The sequence below is a fragment of the Zootoca vivipara genome, chromosome 12, assembly GCF_965207765.1.
Source record: "Zootoca vivipara chromosome 12, rZooViv2.hap1.1, whole genome shotgun sequence".
NCBI lineage: Eukaryota > Metazoa > Chordata > Lepidosauria > Squamata > Lacertidae > Zootoca > Zootoca vivipara.
Window position 1 is genome coordinate 26,952,658 of NC_142595.1, and position 19,878 is coordinate 26,972,535.

The window sequence follows — 19,878 nt, forward strand, 5'->3', positions numbered from 1 at the left end:
TCAGTCCCAGGTACCATGGGCAATATCTACTTTCCTGTCTCTTGTGATTGGTGGGATCTCGCCACCTGCACGATGAGGCACCCCATCCTATGTTTATGCACTATGTTTGTCTTCAATGACTGTGCCCATCGCTTTCAGCAGGGGGGGAGCACAGCAGTGCACAGCCTTTATTAACCATCGCTTCTAATACTAGGACACGGGTGGCGCTGTGGTCTAAACCACTGAGCCTCTTGGGCTTGCCGATCAGAAGGTCGGCGGTTTGAACCCCTGCGACAGGGTGAGCTCCCGTTGGTTGGTCCCAGCTCCTGCCAACCTAGCAGTTCGAAGGCATGCCAGTGCAAGTAGATAAATAGGTACCGCTGAGGCTGGAAGGTAAACGGCGTTTCCGTGCACTCTGGTTTCCGTCACGGTATCCCATTGTGCCAGAAGTGGTTTAGTCCTGCTGGCCTCATGACCCGGAAAGCGCCACGTAAAAGAAATGTTCCTCTTCCCCTCCCACCCCCAACCCACGGTTTTTTCCAATCATATCTGAGAATGGAAGTACAACTGGGTTTTATGTAATTGACACACAGATCCAAATAAAATTTCTGGACCTTTGGTTAAACAGATTGACCTGTCCTATACTATTTGTGTGGTAATAATGATCCTCGCAAACATCTTTCAAGTTACAGGGAAATGCAGTGAAAGTCTGATGCATACATGAACTCCATGACCTTCCATTCGCCAGCCTCCCATCTTCATAGATTTTATTTTCTGTTCTAGATTAGCCTACTTATGACGCAGGTAGAATCTATCAATGGCACATCTGTGTCTGAGTTTGAGCTTGATGGGTTCCTCAACTTGGGCGACTATGGCATACTTCTCTTTGCCATCTTCTTAGTGATCTACCTGCTCATCCTCAGTGCCAATGCTCTCACCTTCAGCCTCATCTCTGCCACTCCTCGCCTTCACGTCCCCATGTATTTCTTCATTGCTGTGCTGGCCACCTGGGAGGTGTTCTATACCACCGTTACCATGCCCAGGGTGCTGGTGGACCTTCTGAGGAGCAAGAAGTCCATTTCCTTCAGCAAATCTATTTCTTCCACAGCGTGGGGATCTCAGAGGCCTGCTTGCTCGCAGTGATGGCTTACGACCGGTACTTAGCCATCTGCGCCCCGTTAAACTATATGACCAAGATGACGCCCCAACTTTGCATTCAGCTCGTGCTGGGGTGCTGTGTGTGTGGTTTTGCATGTCCTTTGCCGGAGATTGTTCTGACTTCCAGGTTGCCCTTCTGTGGGCCTAGTCATATAGATCATATATTCTGTGACTTCCCTCAGGTGATCAGTCTCGCTTGCACAGACATATCGACCAACATCATGTTGGATTTCGCCCTCCACACCATCGCCATCCTGGCCCTCATCTTTCTCATCCTCCTCTCATACATGAAGATACTGAAAGTCATTGTTAAGATCTTTTTTCCACTTGCGCCTCCCACCTCATTGTGGTCCTTACTTTTTTTGGAACTACTGGCTTCATGTACATGCACTTGACATGGATGGGATCGGGACGTTATGACAAGATCGTTGCAGTCATCTATGCCTTTTTTATCCCTCTTTTCAACCCCATCATCTATACTCTGAGAAACAAAGAAATCAGGGATGTGATCAGAAAGATCGTTGGTTTCCCTGCTTTGGCATGAGTCGGCAACATATGAGGTGGTTTCTGAACTTCTTGAGACTTCAGGAAGTCATTCCATGATCAAAAGTCCTGCTCACCCAGTGATTGTTGCTGCAATTATGATTTTTGAAAAAAAATAAAAAATGAACGTCTAACAAAATATATTTCCACAGTTTCACTTGTAAGGAAAAGGGAGATAGATTCAAATAAGAAGAAACAGAATTCAAACTTTCTTATCTCCCTTTGGAGTTTTGCATGTAACTTGTATGTCATATCTAGATTTACATATGCATACATTTGCGAACATCAGCATGTAATGTTGCACCTCAGCATGCATGATCCACGATTGTGGAGCTCTTAATACTCCTTTATACCAATTTAAATGTAACACCATTCCTACAAAGAAACATGGTATTCTATGACAGTGTATGCATTAGCAGCTTGAAATGCAGTCTGGATCCAAGCTTGCTGTGGGGGGGGGGGGGAAAGGGGGGATTCCTCAAAATGCAGCACTTCATAAGGGAAGCATCAATACGCTATTAGTCAGAAGACAGTGTGTTGTTAGAACACTACATGCAATGTGTATACAAGCAGACACTAAATCCCAATGCACTCAAGAGCATATGCATACCAGTATATATGCACGCTCACACCCTGGAGTTAGCAGATGAGAAATAAACATTTAATCAGTGGTTCCCAAACCTTTTCGGGCCACAAACATTTGGTTCCATAATCTCATCCCCAGTGCCTTCTAATCTATAAAAAGCATTGTTCAGAACAGCAGTCTGCACCACCCACTAAGGAAGATAATAGCACAATACGATTCAAAATGGTAGCAATTAATTTCACATTTGTTCAAAATCCAATTAAAATATTTAGTTCAACTGATTAAACACATTTGATGGACTCAATCCAGTGATACCAGCTTTTCAAAGTCTGATAGTCATTTACACCTCCAATATCACCCCACTTGTCTCTTAGCACCCACTGTGTAATCCCATCACCACAACCCGGGGTGGTTAACTGCCCACTTTGAGAACCACGTCACAGAGCTTTCCGAACCGTGTGTCGTGACACGTTCATGTGTCAGCTGCAGTGTGTAGGTGTGTCGTGTGAATGCTCCCGGTGCTCCTCTCGGGACTGGAAAGGGGTTCGTTTAATCTCTGGTTTGCTTGTAAAACTGAATTACTGTGTCACAAAATGATGCATGTCTAAAAAGTGTGTCACCGAAAGCTGTGCCGTAGCATTAGATTATCCCTCCTTTCCCAGGCAGAAGCCAAGTAGCTCAACACTATAGTTGTTCCTAGGTTGCCACGAGGGCAGTTAAAGAGACAATTGCCCCTTTTCACAGCTTCAGTTGCCTCTCTGCAATGGTGCTGAAGATCTGCGGAGTCAAGGGCATGTAACATTCTTCAGAGTCATCGAGGAAGAAGAGGGGGTCACTGATGACAGCAGGGTCAAATCCTTCCTTTACCAGCTGGCTTTTGATCTGTTTGAAAGTGCCCGTGATCTCCAGGGTGCCCTGCATGGGAAAGAGCACTGTGGTGAGTAGAGAACGACAAACGGCACCCCGCTCCATGACATTCCTAGAGCAGGCCAAGGGGGGTCAGTGTTTTGAGCAGTGGCAGGTGAAGATCTACAAGAACAGGCTCTGAGCTCTGCTGGGGAAGCTGGCACCCTAAGCATCTCATTGGAGATAAAGAGAGGGGATTTCACTCTAGTCATTTACACCTGGTTGCTGAAGGCCAAACCACATGGATCTGTGACTCGGGGCTCATCCAGACTTCCTTTTGTGCTGTCTGTCTTTGAGTGGTGTGTGTGTGTGTATGTGTGTGTGTGTGTGTGTATCTATATCTATATCTATCTATCTATCTATCTATCTATCTATCTATCTATCTATCTATATATCCTGGTGCTCTCCCTGGGAAAGCTTGGAGGAAATTACAATCGGGGCTTGTGTGCATAGGGGCCAACTCCTAGGGGCCAACACCCCCCCCCAATACTTGCCCCCCATATTTTACAGTGGAACCTCGGTTTACGAACGCAATCCGTTCCACGGAGGCGTTCGTAAACGGAGGCATTCGCTCCCCGAAGGCACGCTTTTGCGTGTGCGCGAAGTGCTGGTAGAGTGCTTCTGCGCACGCACACGCTGCGCAGATCGCTTCTGCGCATGCACAAGCTGCGCGTCCGACACCACGGAACCCAGATGTAAACACTTCCAGGTCCGTGGCGTTCTTAAACGGAGGTGTTCATAAACAGAGGTAGTTGTAAACCGAGGTTCCACTGTATTCAAATTAGCACCCCTGTTTCCATGGATTAATGTTCACTCTAATTCAGTGGTAAAACACAGATTTTCGGGGGGGGGGGGAGCCCCGGGAAAAAATAAACAAAAACCATGGGCCATGGGTGAGGTCATTATACACCCTTTCACACTTGAAAATTCACGCAACACACACACACACACACACACACACACACACACACACACACCCTTACCCTTTCCCCTCCCCTTGCTGCTCCTCTGATTAGGAAACAGCCAAAAAGTCAGGAAAGATCACTAGAGAGGAATCCGTGCCCCACACTCTCTCAAACACACATGCCCATTCATGCACAGGCTCCCAAAGACATATTGTGCCCAGCCAGCCTCCTCTCTGCACAGTCTTGCCCCCTGGTGCTTCATTGATTGAGAAACAGCTGAGCAAGAAGGTGATGGATGGCTGATGAAGGACTTTGTGTGAGAGGCAGGGAAGGGAAGAATTCCCAGGGTAGGAGGCTGGAAGAAGAAATGGAAGCCTCCAGGTGAGAGCTGGGAGAGTCCACTCCTTTTGGTATGAGAAGGGTTAAGCTCTACCCCTAATAGAGGGCTCTGTGTTTTCTTCTCTCTCTCTTTCCCCTCCTATAGAAGGAGTGTGTTTGTGCAGGCTCCTCACCCCTGTTCTATAGCTTGGAGGCCTACTCGGCTTGACCTATGGGGTTCTCAAGTCAGCAAGCACAGGGAGGAAAGTGACAAGAAGGGATCATACCTGGATGCGAACGAAGCGAGGTACAGCATAGGCTGGCAACAAATCATTGGCATGCGCATACAGCTCCTGCCCATCAAAGGAGTGCCCCTTCTTAAGGCAGATTGCAGCCATCCCAGTCTTTCCTTCGTGGCCTGGGACAAACCAGTTGGGGGTGTGGAAAGCCATGTCACGCATAAATGGATGTACCTAGAACAGCTGTGGACTTAACTCACCAAATAGCCCGAGGCGGCTAGCTAAAAACAGTCCAATTCGCACAGATCTTTTCCTTTTTAATTTTTTTTTTTTTTTTGGATTTTCTACATTAACCACTTTGGTTTTTGAGCTAGCTGTGGAAGAAAGCAAGGACCTTTCCTTCACAACCAGCACAGAAATGCAGGCCTGCCTCCAGATTGTCACATCCCCACACGGTACATTGAAAACACACTTCAGTAGAGCATGAGTCTCTTCATCTCAGGGCTGTGGATTCGAGCCCCACGTTGGGCAAAAGATTCCTGCATTGCAGGGGGTTGGACTAGATGACGCTCGTGTTCCCTTCCAACTCTACAATTTGTTGATTCTCTGACACACACACCCCCAAGAATCCTGGGAACTACAGTTCCCAGAACCCTTAACAAATCGGTTCACAGAATCTGAATGACCCAAGAGCTGCAGCCGTTCGTGAGCGACTGAACCTTGTTGCTGGTGAGCAGATAATCTTGCCATATATTTGGACGCTAAATGTGGCAGCAGAAAGATGGGGTTCTATCCAATGGAATTTCAGACCCACCTGGGACTGGTACCCCATAGACATTGACTTCCTGGATAAATCTCAATGGTGCCAGGGTGGTCTCCACTTCCGTAGTGGCCACGTTTTCCCCTTTCCAGCTGCATAGACAAAACAGATTATTCCCGGATGGGTTTGGTAAAAGTGATCATCCCTCATTTAATTCATAATCAGGAATTTTGTCATTGCCGCAAGCAAGGAGCCCAGTTTGTGGTTCTTTGGTGTTTTCGAATGCTGTGTCTTTGCCTGCTTATATAAGTTGTGCTGCGTTGGTTTTATTTAGTGGTTGTTTCGGGGATCCTCCAAACACCCTTTTAATTGTATACTCCTACTTTGTGCTCATGACGGTATCAGGGCAGTTATACATGCTCCCTCTTTCAGTATTATTTGTGCCTGCAAAAGTTTCCGGGAGGACACAGGGCTTTGTTCCCAACTGTTAAAGCCATAGCTGCCAAGTTATCCCTTTTTTAAAGGGATTTTCCCTTATGCTGAATAGGCTTCCTCGCGAGAAAAGGGAAAACTTGGCAGCTATGGTTAATAATAATAATAATAATAATAATAATAATAATAATAATAATTTATTATTTATACCCCGCCCATCTGGCCGGGTTCCCCCAGCCACTCTGGGCGGCTTCCAATAAAACAGAAATTCTAAAATACAGAAATCCATCAAACATTAAAATACAGAGATCCATCAAACATTAAAAGCTTCCCTAAACAGGGCTGCCTTGAGATGCCTTCTAAAGGTCTGGTAATTGTTGTTCTCTTTGACCTCTAGTGGGAGGGCATTCCACAGGGTGGGAGCCACTACCGAGAAGGCCCTCTGCCTGGTTCCCTGTAACTTGGCTTCTCGTAGTGAGGGAACCGCCAGAAGGCCCTCGGAGCTGGACCTCAGTGTCCGGGCAGAACGATGGGGGTGGAGACGCTCCTTCAGGTATACCGGACCGAGGCCGTTTAGGGCTTTAAAGGTCAACACCAACACTTTGAATTGTGCTCGGAAACGTACTGGGAGCCAATGTAGGTCTTTCAGGACCGGTGTTATGTGGTCTCGGCGGCCGCTCCCAGTCACCAGTCTAGCTGCCGCATTCTGGATTAGTTGTAGTTTCCGGGTCACCTTCAAAGGTAGCCCCACGTAGAGCGCATTGCAGTAGTCCAAGCGGGAGATAACTAGAGCATGCACCACTCTGGAGAGATAGTCAGTGGGCAGGTAGGGACTCAGCCTGCGTACCAGATGGAGCTGATAAACAGCTGCCTTGGACACAGAGTTGACCTGTGCCTCCATGGACAGCTGTGAGTCTAAGATGACTCCCAGGCTGCGCACCTGGTCTTTCAGGGGCACAGTTACCCCATTCAGGACCAGGGAATCCTCCACACCTGCCCGCCTCCTGTCCCCCACGAACAGTACTTCTGTCTTGTCAGGATTCAATCTCAATCTGTTAGCCGCCATCCATCCTCCAACCGCCTCCAAGCACTCACACAGGACCTTCACCGCCTTCACTGGTTCTGATTTAAAAGAGAGGTAGAGCTGGGTATCATCAGCATACTGATGGACACCCAGCCCAAACCCCCTGATGATCTCTCCCAGCGGCTGCATATAGATGTTAAAAAGCATGGGGGAGAGGACAGAACCCTGAGGCACCCCACAAGTGAGAGCCCAGGGGTCTGAACACTCATCCCCCACCACCACTTTCTGAACACGGCCCAGGAGGAAGGAGCGGAACCACTGCATATCAGTGCCCCCAGCTCCCAAGCCCTCTAGACGGTCCAGAAGGATGTTATGGTCGATGGTGTCAAAAGCCGCTGAGAGATCCAGCAGAACAAGGAAACAGCTCTTACCTTTGTCCCTAGCCCGCCGGAGATCATCGACCAGTGCGACCAAGGCAGTTTCAGTCCCATGATGAGGCCTGAATCCTGACTGGAAGGGATCCAAATGGTCCGCTTCTTCCAGGCGTGCCTGGAGTTGTTCAGCAACCACTCGCTCAATCACCTTGCCCAAGAATGGAAGATTTGAGACTGGGCGATAGTTGGCCATATTGGCCGGATCTAAAGATGGTTTTTTAAGAAGTGGTTTAATAACCGCCTCTTTCAGCGGGTCTGGGAAGGCTCCCTCATGGAGAGAAACATTTACCAACCCGCGAAGCCCATCGCCCAGCCCTTCCCGGCTAGCTTTTATAAGCCAGGATGGGCAAGGATCAAGGTTAAAGCTCCCGTAACTTCCTGCTTCAAATCCGGTAACTTTTAATGCCACAAATGCTTGGCAGAGTGGGGCTTTTGCTGGATCCCTTCCAGATGATGCATCAATGTCGGGGAAGCGTCACAGAACAACTAATAAAGCAAAATGATGTGCGGATGGTCCAGTATAAATCCACCACTAATGCGCTATTATTGCACCAATGGCATTGTGCAGAATATATCCACAAAAAAACACTGGTCTAGAGGGGCCCTTACTGTTTTATTGCCTTGTAATGCACCCTGAGATATTCCTTATTTAAGTGCATCTTCCTTTTCTGCTATTTATTTATAATAGCCTGGGTGACTAACAACAGTATCAAAACAACCAACCCTACAATAAACAATAAACAAGCATCTAACAAAACAATCAGTAGAAAAAGCGGAAATCAGAGACTAACCATTGATGAAGGATGGGGTAGATATTTTGTTATCAGTAATGAGATAAAATTACTTACATTTGGATACTGGTTTAGATCATTCAGAGTTCTTCACATACAAGATCTTATTGTGATCCTTACGGCGACAAAGCCTGTGGCCTTCCAGATCTGGCTGGACCTCAACTCCCATCAGTCTCAACCAGCATGGCCAGTGGTCAGGGAAGATGGGAGCTGTAGTACAGCAATACCTGCTGGATTACCGTACAGGTTTCCCATCCCCACCTTGCAACAACATCTATAAGATAAGTGAGCCTTATTACACCCAAATTACACCTGGGGAAGACAGAGGTGAGATTTGAACTAGATGCTTCGTGACCCTCTGAGCCACTGCCCTGCACTAGCTCTTTAGGTGTTTGCCAGCATTTGTGAATGCTACCTATGCTAATGAAACTTTGGTGCTGACTGCCTGTTCTACATTTGTCATAATATCAGCCGCAGAACCTGTGGTGGGACTCACCGGAAAGTATCTCCTACCCGGTCCTTGAAATATAAAAAGCCTTCTTGGTCTTCCATCAGAAGGTCGCCGCTATTGAAGTAGCAGTCTCCTTTGGTGAAAACATCCTGGAGAATCTTCTTCTTCGTCTTCTGTTGGTCTCCTGCGTAGCCGTAGAACGGGGAAATCCCAGTGATTTTGGCCACAAACAAGCCTGTCTCACCTGGGGAAAGAAGAAGTAATATTCATCCTCCAACAAAGAACCACAGGCAAGACGACTGCCTCCAGGTGGTTCCAGCGGGAGTCAGCCAGTGCTACTGCGGACCAGACGTCCTACCATCCTCCTTGCTGCCATTGATATCTGCCACTGCTGGCATCTCAAGCAGCTGTCAGAATGCACAGCAAGGGAGCACATGGAAGCGAATCTGCTTTGGGACACTGTTTCCTCAGGCATTTGTACTTAAATCAGGTGAAGCACATCACCACATCTGATTGCTGCAGAATGTGCTGATTTGGCAGGATGCTGGCCTCAGTTGGGCCACCCTGTGAAATCCACGAGCAGTAGATTCAAGACAGGCCAGAAACTCATTATGTTACAAAAAAATGCTTTCAAAAATGTGAATATTAGGGGAAATCCCACATGAACATGTGTACGATAGAAGAAACAATTTTTTGTGCTGCTTTTAAAAAATAAAATAACATTTAAAAAAATAAAATAACATTAAAAAAAATAAAAACTGCTGATATAGAAATGTGCTGAACTGAATGGCATGTCCAGGCAGTTGCTATTTTCAGGTGGGATTCAATAACATACCAACAAATTCAGTTTGAGCAATTATAGATGTTTAGGTGGTCTTGTGCAACAAACCCGCTTCCCCCAAGTATTGGATTTTTAAGGAAAGGGATGGGGGGAATGGACTGGAAAGATTAAAGCTTGCTTTGATGCAATGTCATCTAACGTCCCTGCAAATAAATCAGAATGAATTAAATAACCAACGGCATCCAATCTCCCTGCAAACAAAACTGGATGAATGCTCATTAAACAGGAAGCAACCTAAGAATGGAAAAATGAGAAACTGAAGTTGAAACTGACGGATGCATCCATCCCTTCTGGTGGCCCTGTAAAATGAAGACTCTTCGCATCTAACTCAAAGCAGGAGTAGCTCACACTTCCTCTTCCAATGCTTCTTCTTCTTCTGTCTACTGGTATGTGTGAAGAAGGGACTCTGCCATCTTTCTTGCAGGGAGAGATGTGAGCAATTTCCACAGTCTAGAGCAGTGATGGGCAACCTTTTGAGCTTGGTGTGTCAAAATTCGCCCAAAAACCCGAGCATAAATTGGGTGGTGTGTCACTTTAAGAAAATAATAATAATTTCACGATATTTATAGTTTAAATAACAAAAATGTATAATTGTAATATATAACTGTATTTAATAAACCAAAAACTAATTATTTAACCAAACCAAACCACAAACCCCTTATTTATCACAAAGTGCCCAGAGTTGTTGAGCTTTTTGGGGGGAGCTGCTAACCAAAGTTTTGGAGGGTTTTTTTGGGGGGTGCAAAAGTTGCTTTGCTTTTTTTGGGGGGGATGCCTCAAAGCTGCTGCATTTTGGGGGGAAAGAGAACAGAAATAAATGACGAATGATACCTTCGCTGGAACTAACACGCAGCACCGACATAGTCTGCCAAAGCGCCAAAAAACCCAGCACAGAACGGGTTAAAAAACTAACGCTGTTACACCCAATCATAGTCTGCCAAAGCGCCAGAAAGGGTTAAAAAACCAATCTCTGGCTACCAGCAACAGCAGAGACAAGCTGTAGTGGAGACAAGTTGTAGGAGGAGCGGGAGAACAAATGGGGGGAAAACAACAACATCAGCACGAATGGGCCGATGGGGCATGTGCCAGCAGTGAGGGCTCTGCGTGTCACGTCTGACATGCGTGTCATAGGTTCGCCATCACTGGTCTAGAGGCCATGTACTGTACCTTCCTGTGAGTTAAGACTCTGACAATACAAAGCCCAGTTCCTGTCTGAATGCCAACTTTATTGGCTTACCTGGGGTCACTGGGATGCAATGTCCGTTCTTGTCCCTCACAGGCTCATCCTTGTCAACGTCATATTTGATGAGTTCATACTTTGTCAGTTTCTGAGGTGGAACAAGCAGGAAATGGAAACATGATGCCACAAGGATGAAATTCAAGGCTGCACATGGACCGGAATATATTTCGGTAAAAGGGAAAAGGGAGCTTATCACTAATAACTGTAATAATAATAATAATAATACTGCTAATTCATTTTTTAAAAAAAATAAAATCAGTTTACAACAACCTATATATATATAAATGTTTAAAAGGTGAAACTGTGGGCTCCACTTTTCTCCGAAACCGCTTGACCAATTGTCCTGGAATTTGGACACAACGGTCCATGCCACTACCCGAGTGTTTGCACAACCTCGGATTGCTCACGTTTCATACCTGCACAGGTAAAAACCTGCTTTTCCACAAACTAAAACAGCGCCCTCAAGTGGTGTTATTCCCACAGCTCCTCCTCCACCTCCTCCTCATGGAGTCTAACCCACACCCACAAACCCCGCCTCCGCCACGAGATCTTGTAAAACAGGGGGACTCTGAGACTCAGGGGATCTGAAGGGGGGCTATTACCCTCCATTTGACAGACTAACGCACAGCAACGCGTGCAGGGCCAACTAGTTATACATAAAACCATAGAAGACAAACCATAGAAATTACCTAGGAAGCACAACAATACCTGAAGGCCTAAAGGTCTCTGCGAGGTAGGTTGGACTGAGAGACAGCAGCTGAGCCAAGCTCACTTTTGCAGCTGAGCAGAGATTTGAGTCTGGTCGTCTCTGGTATTGAGAACCTTTGGTCCTCCAGGTGTCGCTGAATGAACTGCACCCATCACCCCTGGCCATTGACCATGCTTGCCAGGGCTGATGGGAGTTATACTTCATCAACTTCTGGAGAGCCAAATGTCCCTCATCCCTGGTCTAAACTGAGCACATTGCTGCTCTACCTCACTGAGTTCCTCTGGTAGCGGCTGAAGCTCAGGGGCAGAGAACCCCTTTTTTGCCTGCATTGCCTCATTCGAGTTTAATTATGTGCTGTTGTTGGGGGCAAAGCCCAAAGTGGATGGATGCAAATCCATATATACACATGCCCAAACTCTTCACCAGACATGCTTCCTTTCGGAGTTCTGAGAAAAGGGTTTCCCTTTCTTGGCACACAGTACGGAAATGCAGCAAGCTGCCACTGGAAGAAGGGAGCTGTTTCTTTGTCTGTTGGCAGTGTGGCTTGGCAGCCATGCCCCTCTTTACCACTGCTTCGTTGAGTGGCATAATGGACAAGATCAGGCTTGAACCTCAGCAGGAACATCTGGGCAGTGGGCAACCTGCACTGCGGAGGCTGCACTATGCCAAGAAACTATCTTTCCAAGTCTTACATTTTTGCTTGTGGGGTGTCGACAAAATTCTTGGTACCTTTCCTTGTACTTTCCCCTGCTGTTTGCTTTTATCTTGCTTCACCTTTGTGTTGCATTATCTCTACTGCTTTCTAGCTGCCTGAGAGGAGAGGTGGCCAGTCCTGACATGCCCTGTGAATAGAGTGCAGCAGGAATAACAAATTCTGGATTGTGTGCAGCAGGACTTGGGCACATCCACCCCATATATTTCAAGAGAGGGACGTGGGTGGCGCTGTGGTCTAAGCCAGTGGTCCTCAACCTTGGGCCTCCAGATGTTTTTGGCCTACAACTCCCATGATCCCGCAGGACCAGTGGTCAGGGATGATGGGAATTGTAGTCCCAAAACATCTGGAGGCCCAAGGTTGAGGAGCACTGGTCTAAGCCACTGAGCCTCTTGGGCTTGCGATCGGAAAGTCGGCAGTTTGAATCTGCACGACGGGGTGAGCTCCCATTGCTCTGTCCCAGCTTCTGCCAACCTAGCAGTTCCAAAGCATAGCAGTGCGAGTAGATAAATAGTGGCGGGAGGGTAAACTGCATTTCCATGTGCACTGGCACTCGTCACGGTCCTCTGTGTGTCAGTAGTGGTTTAATCGTGCTGCCCATGTGGCCCGGAAAGCGAGATGAGTGCTGCACCCCATAGTCGCCTTTGACTGGACTTAACTGTACAGGGGTCCTTTACCTTTACCTTTTACCTTATGTATTTCAAGCATTATTATACCACTTGAACAGTCATGGCTTACTCCCAAAGAATCCTGGGAGAAACTCTAGCTTATTAAGGGTGCTGAGAGTTTTTAGGAGACTCCTAATTTCATACCCCTCAACTGCCCTGATTAAATAAGGACATCCTGGTTTTGGCCTCCGTGCTCTCAGCATGGTGCCCAAACACGTGTGAAATCGCGATTTCATGTAAGATCGTAGAGCCCCAAAACACACAGGGAGCGGGCGTCATTTGAGCTCTGCCTCAGGCAGCAAAGGGCTGGACAAACAGTGGTGATGAACATATTGGCCTACTCTGAAGAAGTGACTTCATGGCTTCATAACTGATGCAAAAACTAGCCAATCTGCAATGCACATATTTGGACTGTACCAAACCCAGGAGAAGGGTTCCCAACCAATCTAGATAAGAACGTGTATCTAAACAGGATTTCAGGAAGCTATGGGTTTGCTGAGATATTCTAGTTTAGTCCTCATTACCTTGTAGAGGAAGTGGGACCTTCCCACAGCTCCGACTTTTCCTGTGTAGTTAAAAAACCCGACGTTCGCCTCTGTGGCTCCATAGATCTCATGGATTTGGACGGGTCCAAATCGGTCCAGGAACTCCTTCCAGACCTCCACCCGCATGCCGTTGCCGATTGCCATTCGCACACAGTGGTCTCGGTCGCTGTCTGTCTGCAAAGCAGCATGTCAGAGGGGTTGCCGCTGAACTAAATAAACTTTGCTAATATTTATTATTATATATTTCTATGCCACCTTTACCTTTACCAAGGATCTCAAGGTGATGGCCATGGTTCTCTTCCTCCCCATTTAATTTTCACAGCAACCCCCTGAGGTAGGTTAGGCTAAGAGATCATGACTGGCTCAAGGTCACCCAGTGAGCTTCATGGCTGTGTGAGGATTCAAACCCCGGTCTCCCAGGTCATAGTCCAGGCATCCCCCGGCCCTCCAGATGTTTTGGACTACAATTCCCCTCATCCCTGACCACTGGTTCTCTTAGCTAGGGATCATGGGAGTTGTAGGCCAAAACATCTGGAGGGCCACAGTTTGAGGATGCCTGTCATAGTCCAACACTGTAACCATGGCGCCACACTGAACAGTGCCGGCTTCCTGTCTTCCTGATAGGTTAATGAAATTTCAGGTTAATGAAATGTGCTCTGTGAAGGGCTTCCTAGGAAGGCTCTTTGGAAACTTCACCTGGTTCAGACTGCAGCTGAGGGGCTGTTACTTAAACAGTATGCCATAAGAATCGCCTTGAATCAGGGCAGTGGCCCACCTGGTACAACATCTTGATCTATTAGATGCCTGTGGGAAGCCTACAAGCACCAACAGAGCACAACAGCAGAATTTGCCTACCCAAGTTGGCGGCCCTCACTGGCTCTTGCAGGAACAAATCTCACAATTTATGTGCTGTGTCACAGATAGAAGGGAACTGATGTCACCAAAGGTTTCCAAACCATGGTTTCCAATTCTGGTTCTCAGGTAGATGCCAGGGACCCATGGGCCTTCTTTTAAAAACCAAGCAAAAGAAGCTGACATGGCCATAAACTGCCCTGGAAATTGATGCAGCTTCTGGAACATATGAGGGTTCCTGTTTGTTTGTTTGTTTGTTTGCTTTCACCAGGGGCACTGCTATGTAGAAAAGGATGAAGATATTTTTAAGTTAATAATAATAATAATCATAGCTGCCAAGTTATCCCTTTTTTACAGGGATTTCTCCTTATGCTGAATAGGCTTCCTCGCGAGAAAAGCGAAAACTTGGCAGCTATTATAATAATACGAGCGCCTGCAACTGTATACCTGCTTCACCAGCTGTTCCTCAGCAATAAAATGGAATAAAAAAACAAAAACAAGAAAAGAAGATGGCTGATCTCCAGGTGGTCATTTTGCGAGCTCCCTGGGCTGTGTGGGGCTCTTGACTTTGACCTCTAGGTGCAGCCCCCATCTATATTGTTTGGATTCAGCTGTGAATCCAAATGGACAATCCATCTGAATTCTTGGCCACATTTTTGCTGCAACAACAAAATTGGCCTCTCTCGCCAACGATTACCTTTTTCACATTACACAGGTAGCGCATCATTTCTCCCACATACAGGATCAGGGAGATGCGATATCGTCTGCAGTCATTCCAGAACTCAGAAACGGAGAACTTAGGTCTCAAGACACACGTAGACCCTTGTGGGAATAAAGAGAGAGAGAGGCTAAGGTGTGGCCTTGCTGTGAGCACGGGTATAGCCAGATGCAGTTCTAAGTGCCATGCATTATATTATTGCAATGTAAGTCGTATGTTGGGCTGCCTCCGGAAAGTGTTTGGAAACTTCAGCTGGTGCAAAATGTAGCAGCTAAGAGAGCTGCTCTTAAATGTGCAGTGAACCCTCACAGATACAAAAGCTTCTTGAGCCAGACAGCAGCAGAAACAGGGCTGGAGGGTTTTGTTAAGGAGGCTGGGAACTGTAGCTCTGTCGGGGGTAAACTACGGTTCCCATGATTCTCTGGTGCAGGGGAGCAGTGTGCTTTAAAATCATGTTCTGTACGCATCCTGAAGATGTTTGACTTTCACATGTAGGTTTCCTGGTCCGCTTCCTCCCATTGGTGGATGAAAGAATGTTCAGAATTAAATGGTGGCAGGTGTTTTCAATGTATAAAGTGCAAATACTGTATGTGGTGAGGAAGGATCCTATGTGGAGAGAGGTTGTGTTGTGTAGTGGTTAGACCATCAGACAAGGACCTGGGAGACCAGGGCTCTGGTCCCCACTCGCCCTGAAGATCATTGGGTGATCTCGGGTCAGTCACAGTCTGTCAGTCTAACTTGAGAGTACATCTGCACTCATTGATGTGTGTATGTCTGTGCACTTATCAACCCATCTCTGCCTATCACCCTCTTGTAGAGGAGGTGTGTGAGTGGACATTCCATACATACCAACTTCCAGGCATCCTCCAACCCCAATTACGAGTGCACTTGTGTGGTACAGCGGGAGAGGGATGTAGACGACATCCTTGGGGCGGGCCCCAAGGTGGCCTGGTAGGTTGGATGCTATCAGCAGCTTCCTCTGGGAAAGGATAGCAGCTTTCGGTAGCCCTTGAGGCACAGAAGAAAAAGAGAATGGCTCATTTAACAGCCACAAATGATTCCGTCCAGTGGGAAAGCGTAACATGCTGGGATCCCAATACATTCCTTCCCATGTTGACAGATTCTAGGAGCCACAGGTGAGAGCTGAGTGCAAGATGGGGGCCAAAACTACCCTAGCAGGAGCACAACATATTCCCCACAAAGGTTCCCTTAATGACTCCATACACAAGTAGGACAGGTGGAAGGAAGATGAGATTTCCAGACGTAATTGCCCCCCTCACCCATCACTATGACCTTTTCCCTCCTCACCTGTAGTCCCAGAGGTGAAAATATACAGGGATGTAGATTCACCAGTTACGTTGGCTCTGAAGGAAATGGGCACAGGCTCGGCGGAGCTGGACTGGATCTGCCCCAGCAAAGCTTCCACGGCCTCAGTTGGAGATTCTTCGCTCAGGAAGAAAACTCGAAATCCCTCTTTCTTTAGTATAGGAAGGACATCCTCAATGGCATCCTTGAAATCTTCAAGAGAGCATGAAAAAAGGTGAGATTTTTGATTGACCCTTACTTCTTAGCCATAGGCACGGATATCTTCAAATACAGGCAGCTCCCCATGTATGCATGTTCAATATGCACGCATGCACACATTGTGTCGAACCCGAAGCTGACCCCAAAATTTCACAAAAATATCACAAAAGAGGCGCAATGGGGTGTTTGCAGGCTTTTCCAGTTGTGTTTTCAATGGCGTTCTTCTGCATTTATCCTGATTTAATTGTGGGGTGTTTTAACATTTCCCCATTAATCATTCCCTAATTCATTCCACACTTTCCAATGTGTTTCTCCATCGCTTCCCAAGCTGCAAAAAGCGTGAATCTTTTTAAAAGTTGATCTGTTGTGCTTTGCGAACAGTGCCCTTTAACCCACTTTAATTGTGCAAACTTAAAAGTTCCAGTATGTTCCTGAATCCCTCCCCCCAAATATTGATCGACTGGAGGTGCCCTTTGTCTTCTTGGCTAGGTCTGCTTTCCTAAATGTTAATGGCTGCTGTAACCGTTCAGCGGAAAACTGCACTGAAAGGCAGGAGCACGCTAGCTTCTCACAAAATAAATGAGAATAGTGCCTGTATAGTGCCTGGCCTCATATCTCAGGTTCTACAAATGCTCAAAACTTACTTTTTATTGTAAAATGAAAGCATGGACTCTTGGGATTATGGTTCATCCACAGGATAACTGCTTCTCCTTGCCTCTTACCCCTTCCCGACATCCATGACAGGTTCCATAATCTCTGATCAATGGCCATGCTGTCTGGGGCAGATGGCCATAGGTCCCCCAGCCCTGAGGTATGTAGCCATGTACCTAATTGGAGCTGACAAGCCACTGTGGATCCCTAGTCACCCGGGCAGTCAGTGAACTAGCACAAAACAGGGAACTGTGCAAACAACAGCTGAAGTTTTATCCACTCTTACCTTTCCTCCACTCTTTCCAGTCCAGCCATGTCCTGTGCTTTGAAGCTCTGTGTCCAGGTGCCTCCCCACCCCATTTATTTATTTATTTTGCTCCTGTGAAAACCTGCTCTTTAGTGCTCAATCGGAGCAAGCATCAACCCACAGAAAACCCTGTTTGATGCTCTGTTTCAGCTTCAAAGAGCAGGTTTTTGCAGGGAAGACTGGGTGGGGGTGGGGTGGGGGGTGGATCAGCCCCCAGATAGCAAGCCTCTTTTTTTTCTTTTTTTCTTTTTGCACAGTTTGCAAAATTGAGCAATGTGACCATGCATTTTGTCTGAGACTGCAACAGCAAAAGTGGGAGCGGGGAAGAAAGAAAGAGAGGGTAATAGGGGCTTATACACTTTATATACCTTTACAGGCTCTGTGTTTGAGCCATCACCCCCCACCAAACTTTTCCTGCAAAAAATCCGCTCCTCTTTAAAGCCGAATTCAGATTTTCCATGGTTTGACGTTGGCTCCAATCTGAAGAGCAAAAAGAACGGAACCCGGACACGAAGCTTTAAATCACCAACCATGCCTGGAAAGAGCCGAGGAAAGGTAAGTGTGAACAAGCCTTTGGTCGTAATCTCTTCCGGATCCAGCCCAAGAAAAATGTTGCTGTAAGAAGAAGAGCTGTAAATGGTGCTCCTCATCAAAAACTGGCCAAGTTTTTGGGGCGCCTGAGGCAACATATTCTACACAAACCCCTTTCCCTGGAAGCAGAAATACGATTTAAACAAATTTAACTATTCACTCCCTTTCATGACACTCAAAAGCAGCTGTTTGAGGCTGCTGCCAGGATTCCTTGCCCAGAGGAGAGCAGTGGTCAAACTGGCCTAATTGTGGAGTCCAGACATGCTTTCATTTCCCCCTGAGGTGCAGCTATTTCCCCGCTTGCAAACCATCACCATCACCTGGAGTTGTCAGTAGCACTTTGGCCTTGCAGGAGCTGAGGGCATGCAAGAGAGACTTGGCTCGGATGTTATAGTTGATACATGCCATGACACTGCCAATCTTCTCCAGTCCCATCCAGACCCAGAGATAGGCTGGGACGTTCTTTAGGAAAACAGCCACCGTTTCCCCTTCCTTCAGCCCTACGTGGTCCCGGAGCACTCTGGCCAGCTGACTGCTGCGCCTGTCGATATCTCGGTAGGAATAGGTTTCATCTCCAAAGAGGACCAAGGGCTTCTCTGGGTGCTTCTGGACTTTGGCCAAGAAGAAGTCCAGTAAGGTGACCGGAGGTTTGCGGCTGATACACCTGTGGCATTTGTATCCTGTATGAAGGACGCGAAAGAAGGAGACCACGTCCTGCCAAAAATAGGGGCTGTAAAATTTCCCCAGGTGGTACACAAGGATCAAGGTCCCCAACACAACCGTGTTCACGTCAAGCATGGCTGGGGTCTGGCTTCGGAAGACCCAAGGTCCTGGAAGCTGCAGGCACCCACTGCCTCTTGCAGTCTCCGTCTGAGACCTGCTGAATGGAAGGCAGAAAAGCAACGAGGAACTTTAAATGAGGTGGAATTTAAATTCTCCCCTCCCACCAGTTCCCACAAGCTGATAGGAGGGAACACTTAACTGCCAGTCTGCAGGTGGTTAATTTGCATGGACTGAGTTGTCTTTGGCTCACAGCACAGGGGAGGTGGCACACACAGCTCCTCTGACTTATGGTTAGTGATTATGTTTCCTCTTGGATGAAGGCAGGGCTTTATTTCAGCTGGAACTCACCGGAACTCAGTTCCGGCACCTCTCAGGTGGGCTCCATTGCCATTTTAAGAGGACGAGGGAGAGTTCTGACAGAGGGGGAGGAGGGGGAGGAGTTTGGATTTGATACCCCGCTTTATCACTACCCGAAGGAGTCTCAAAGCGACTAACATTCTCCTTTCCCTTCCTCCTCCAGAACAAACACTCTGTGAGGTGAGTGGGGCTGAGAGACTTCAGAGAAGTGTGACTAGCCCAAGGTCACCCAGCAGCTGCATGTGGAGGAGCGGAGTCACGAACCTGGTTCCCCAGATTATGAGTCTACCGCTCTTAACCACTACACCACACTGGCTCTCCTCCACCTCCTCTTCTATAAAAATTGCACTAGATGTGGACATTGGTGCTTCCCTTGTGCGCAGTTATGGTAAAACAGGCAGACTTCTATCACTCTTCTGTTTGGGTACGGCAGAGGCGCCATCTTCTCAAGACAATTGAGGAGGCCCAACGCAATATCCCAATGCCAAGCGCATGTCACGTGATGTCCCGATGATGTTCAAGGAGCCATGGGCTGGAGCCAAGCACCCTCTGAAAATTGAGGGGGCCTGGCCCCCTCACAAAAATATGGGGGGGGGGGCGGACCAAAACTGCTTCATCCCCTAGGAGTTGCTGTGCCTTGTGTATGGTATGCTTACAAGAGCTTGATGTTCCAAAATGTGGGTTGATGGGATGGAGAGAAAATCAAATGGACTCTCCACAGACATGTATGCGTTTATTCCATTTTTTTGTCCCACCCGTGAAGGTCAGTAAGTTAGCAAAGATGGCTGCCTCTCATTTTATATTCCAGATAAGCTTGGGAAGCAGTTTGCACTCACAAGGAGTGGCTGAGGGGC

General features: G+C 47.3%; 1 protein-coding gene and 1 pseudogene across 5 annotated transcripts; one reads left to right on the forward strand and one right to left on the reverse strand.

Annotated features, from left to right (window-relative positions):
• Positions 1–774: 774 nt before the first annotated feature.
• On the forward strand, positions 775–1,681 carry LOC118094633 (olfactory receptor 6N1-like; annotated as a pseudogene).
• Positions 1,448–18,836, reverse strand: LOC118094139 (long-chain fatty acid transport protein 2). Of its 5 annotated transcripts, XR_015946488.1 has the most exons (11): positions 18,205–18,788; positions 16,120–16,329; positions 15,661–15,819; positions 14,791–14,915; positions 13,221–13,415; positions 10,605–10,695; positions 8,572–8,770; positions 8,133–8,349; positions 5,449–5,546; positions 4,683–4,813; positions 2,201–3,181 (listed from the first exon to the last, which is right to left on the reverse strand). XR_015946488.1 is itself a non-coding variant. In XM_035134173.3 (10 exons), the coding sequence occupies exons 1-10, from the start codon at positions 18,680–18,682 to the stop codon at positions 3,005–3,007; spliced, it is 1,863 nt and encodes a 620-aa protein (XP_034990064.1). In that variant the 5' UTR covers positions 18,683–18,836; the 3' UTR covers positions 1,448–3,004. The 5 variants fall into 5 exon arrangements, 3 of the variants coding, with proteins under 3 accessions (XP_034990064.1, XP_034990067.1, XP_034990068.1); XM_035134173.3 differs by lacking the exon at positions 8,133–8,349 and having other exon boundaries at positions 1,448–3,181; positions 18,205–18,836; XM_035134176.3 differs by lacking the exons at positions 5,449–5,546; positions 8,133–8,349 and having other exon boundaries at positions 1,805–3,181; positions 4,683–4,868.
• Positions 18,837–19,878: the final 1,042 nt, after the last annotated feature.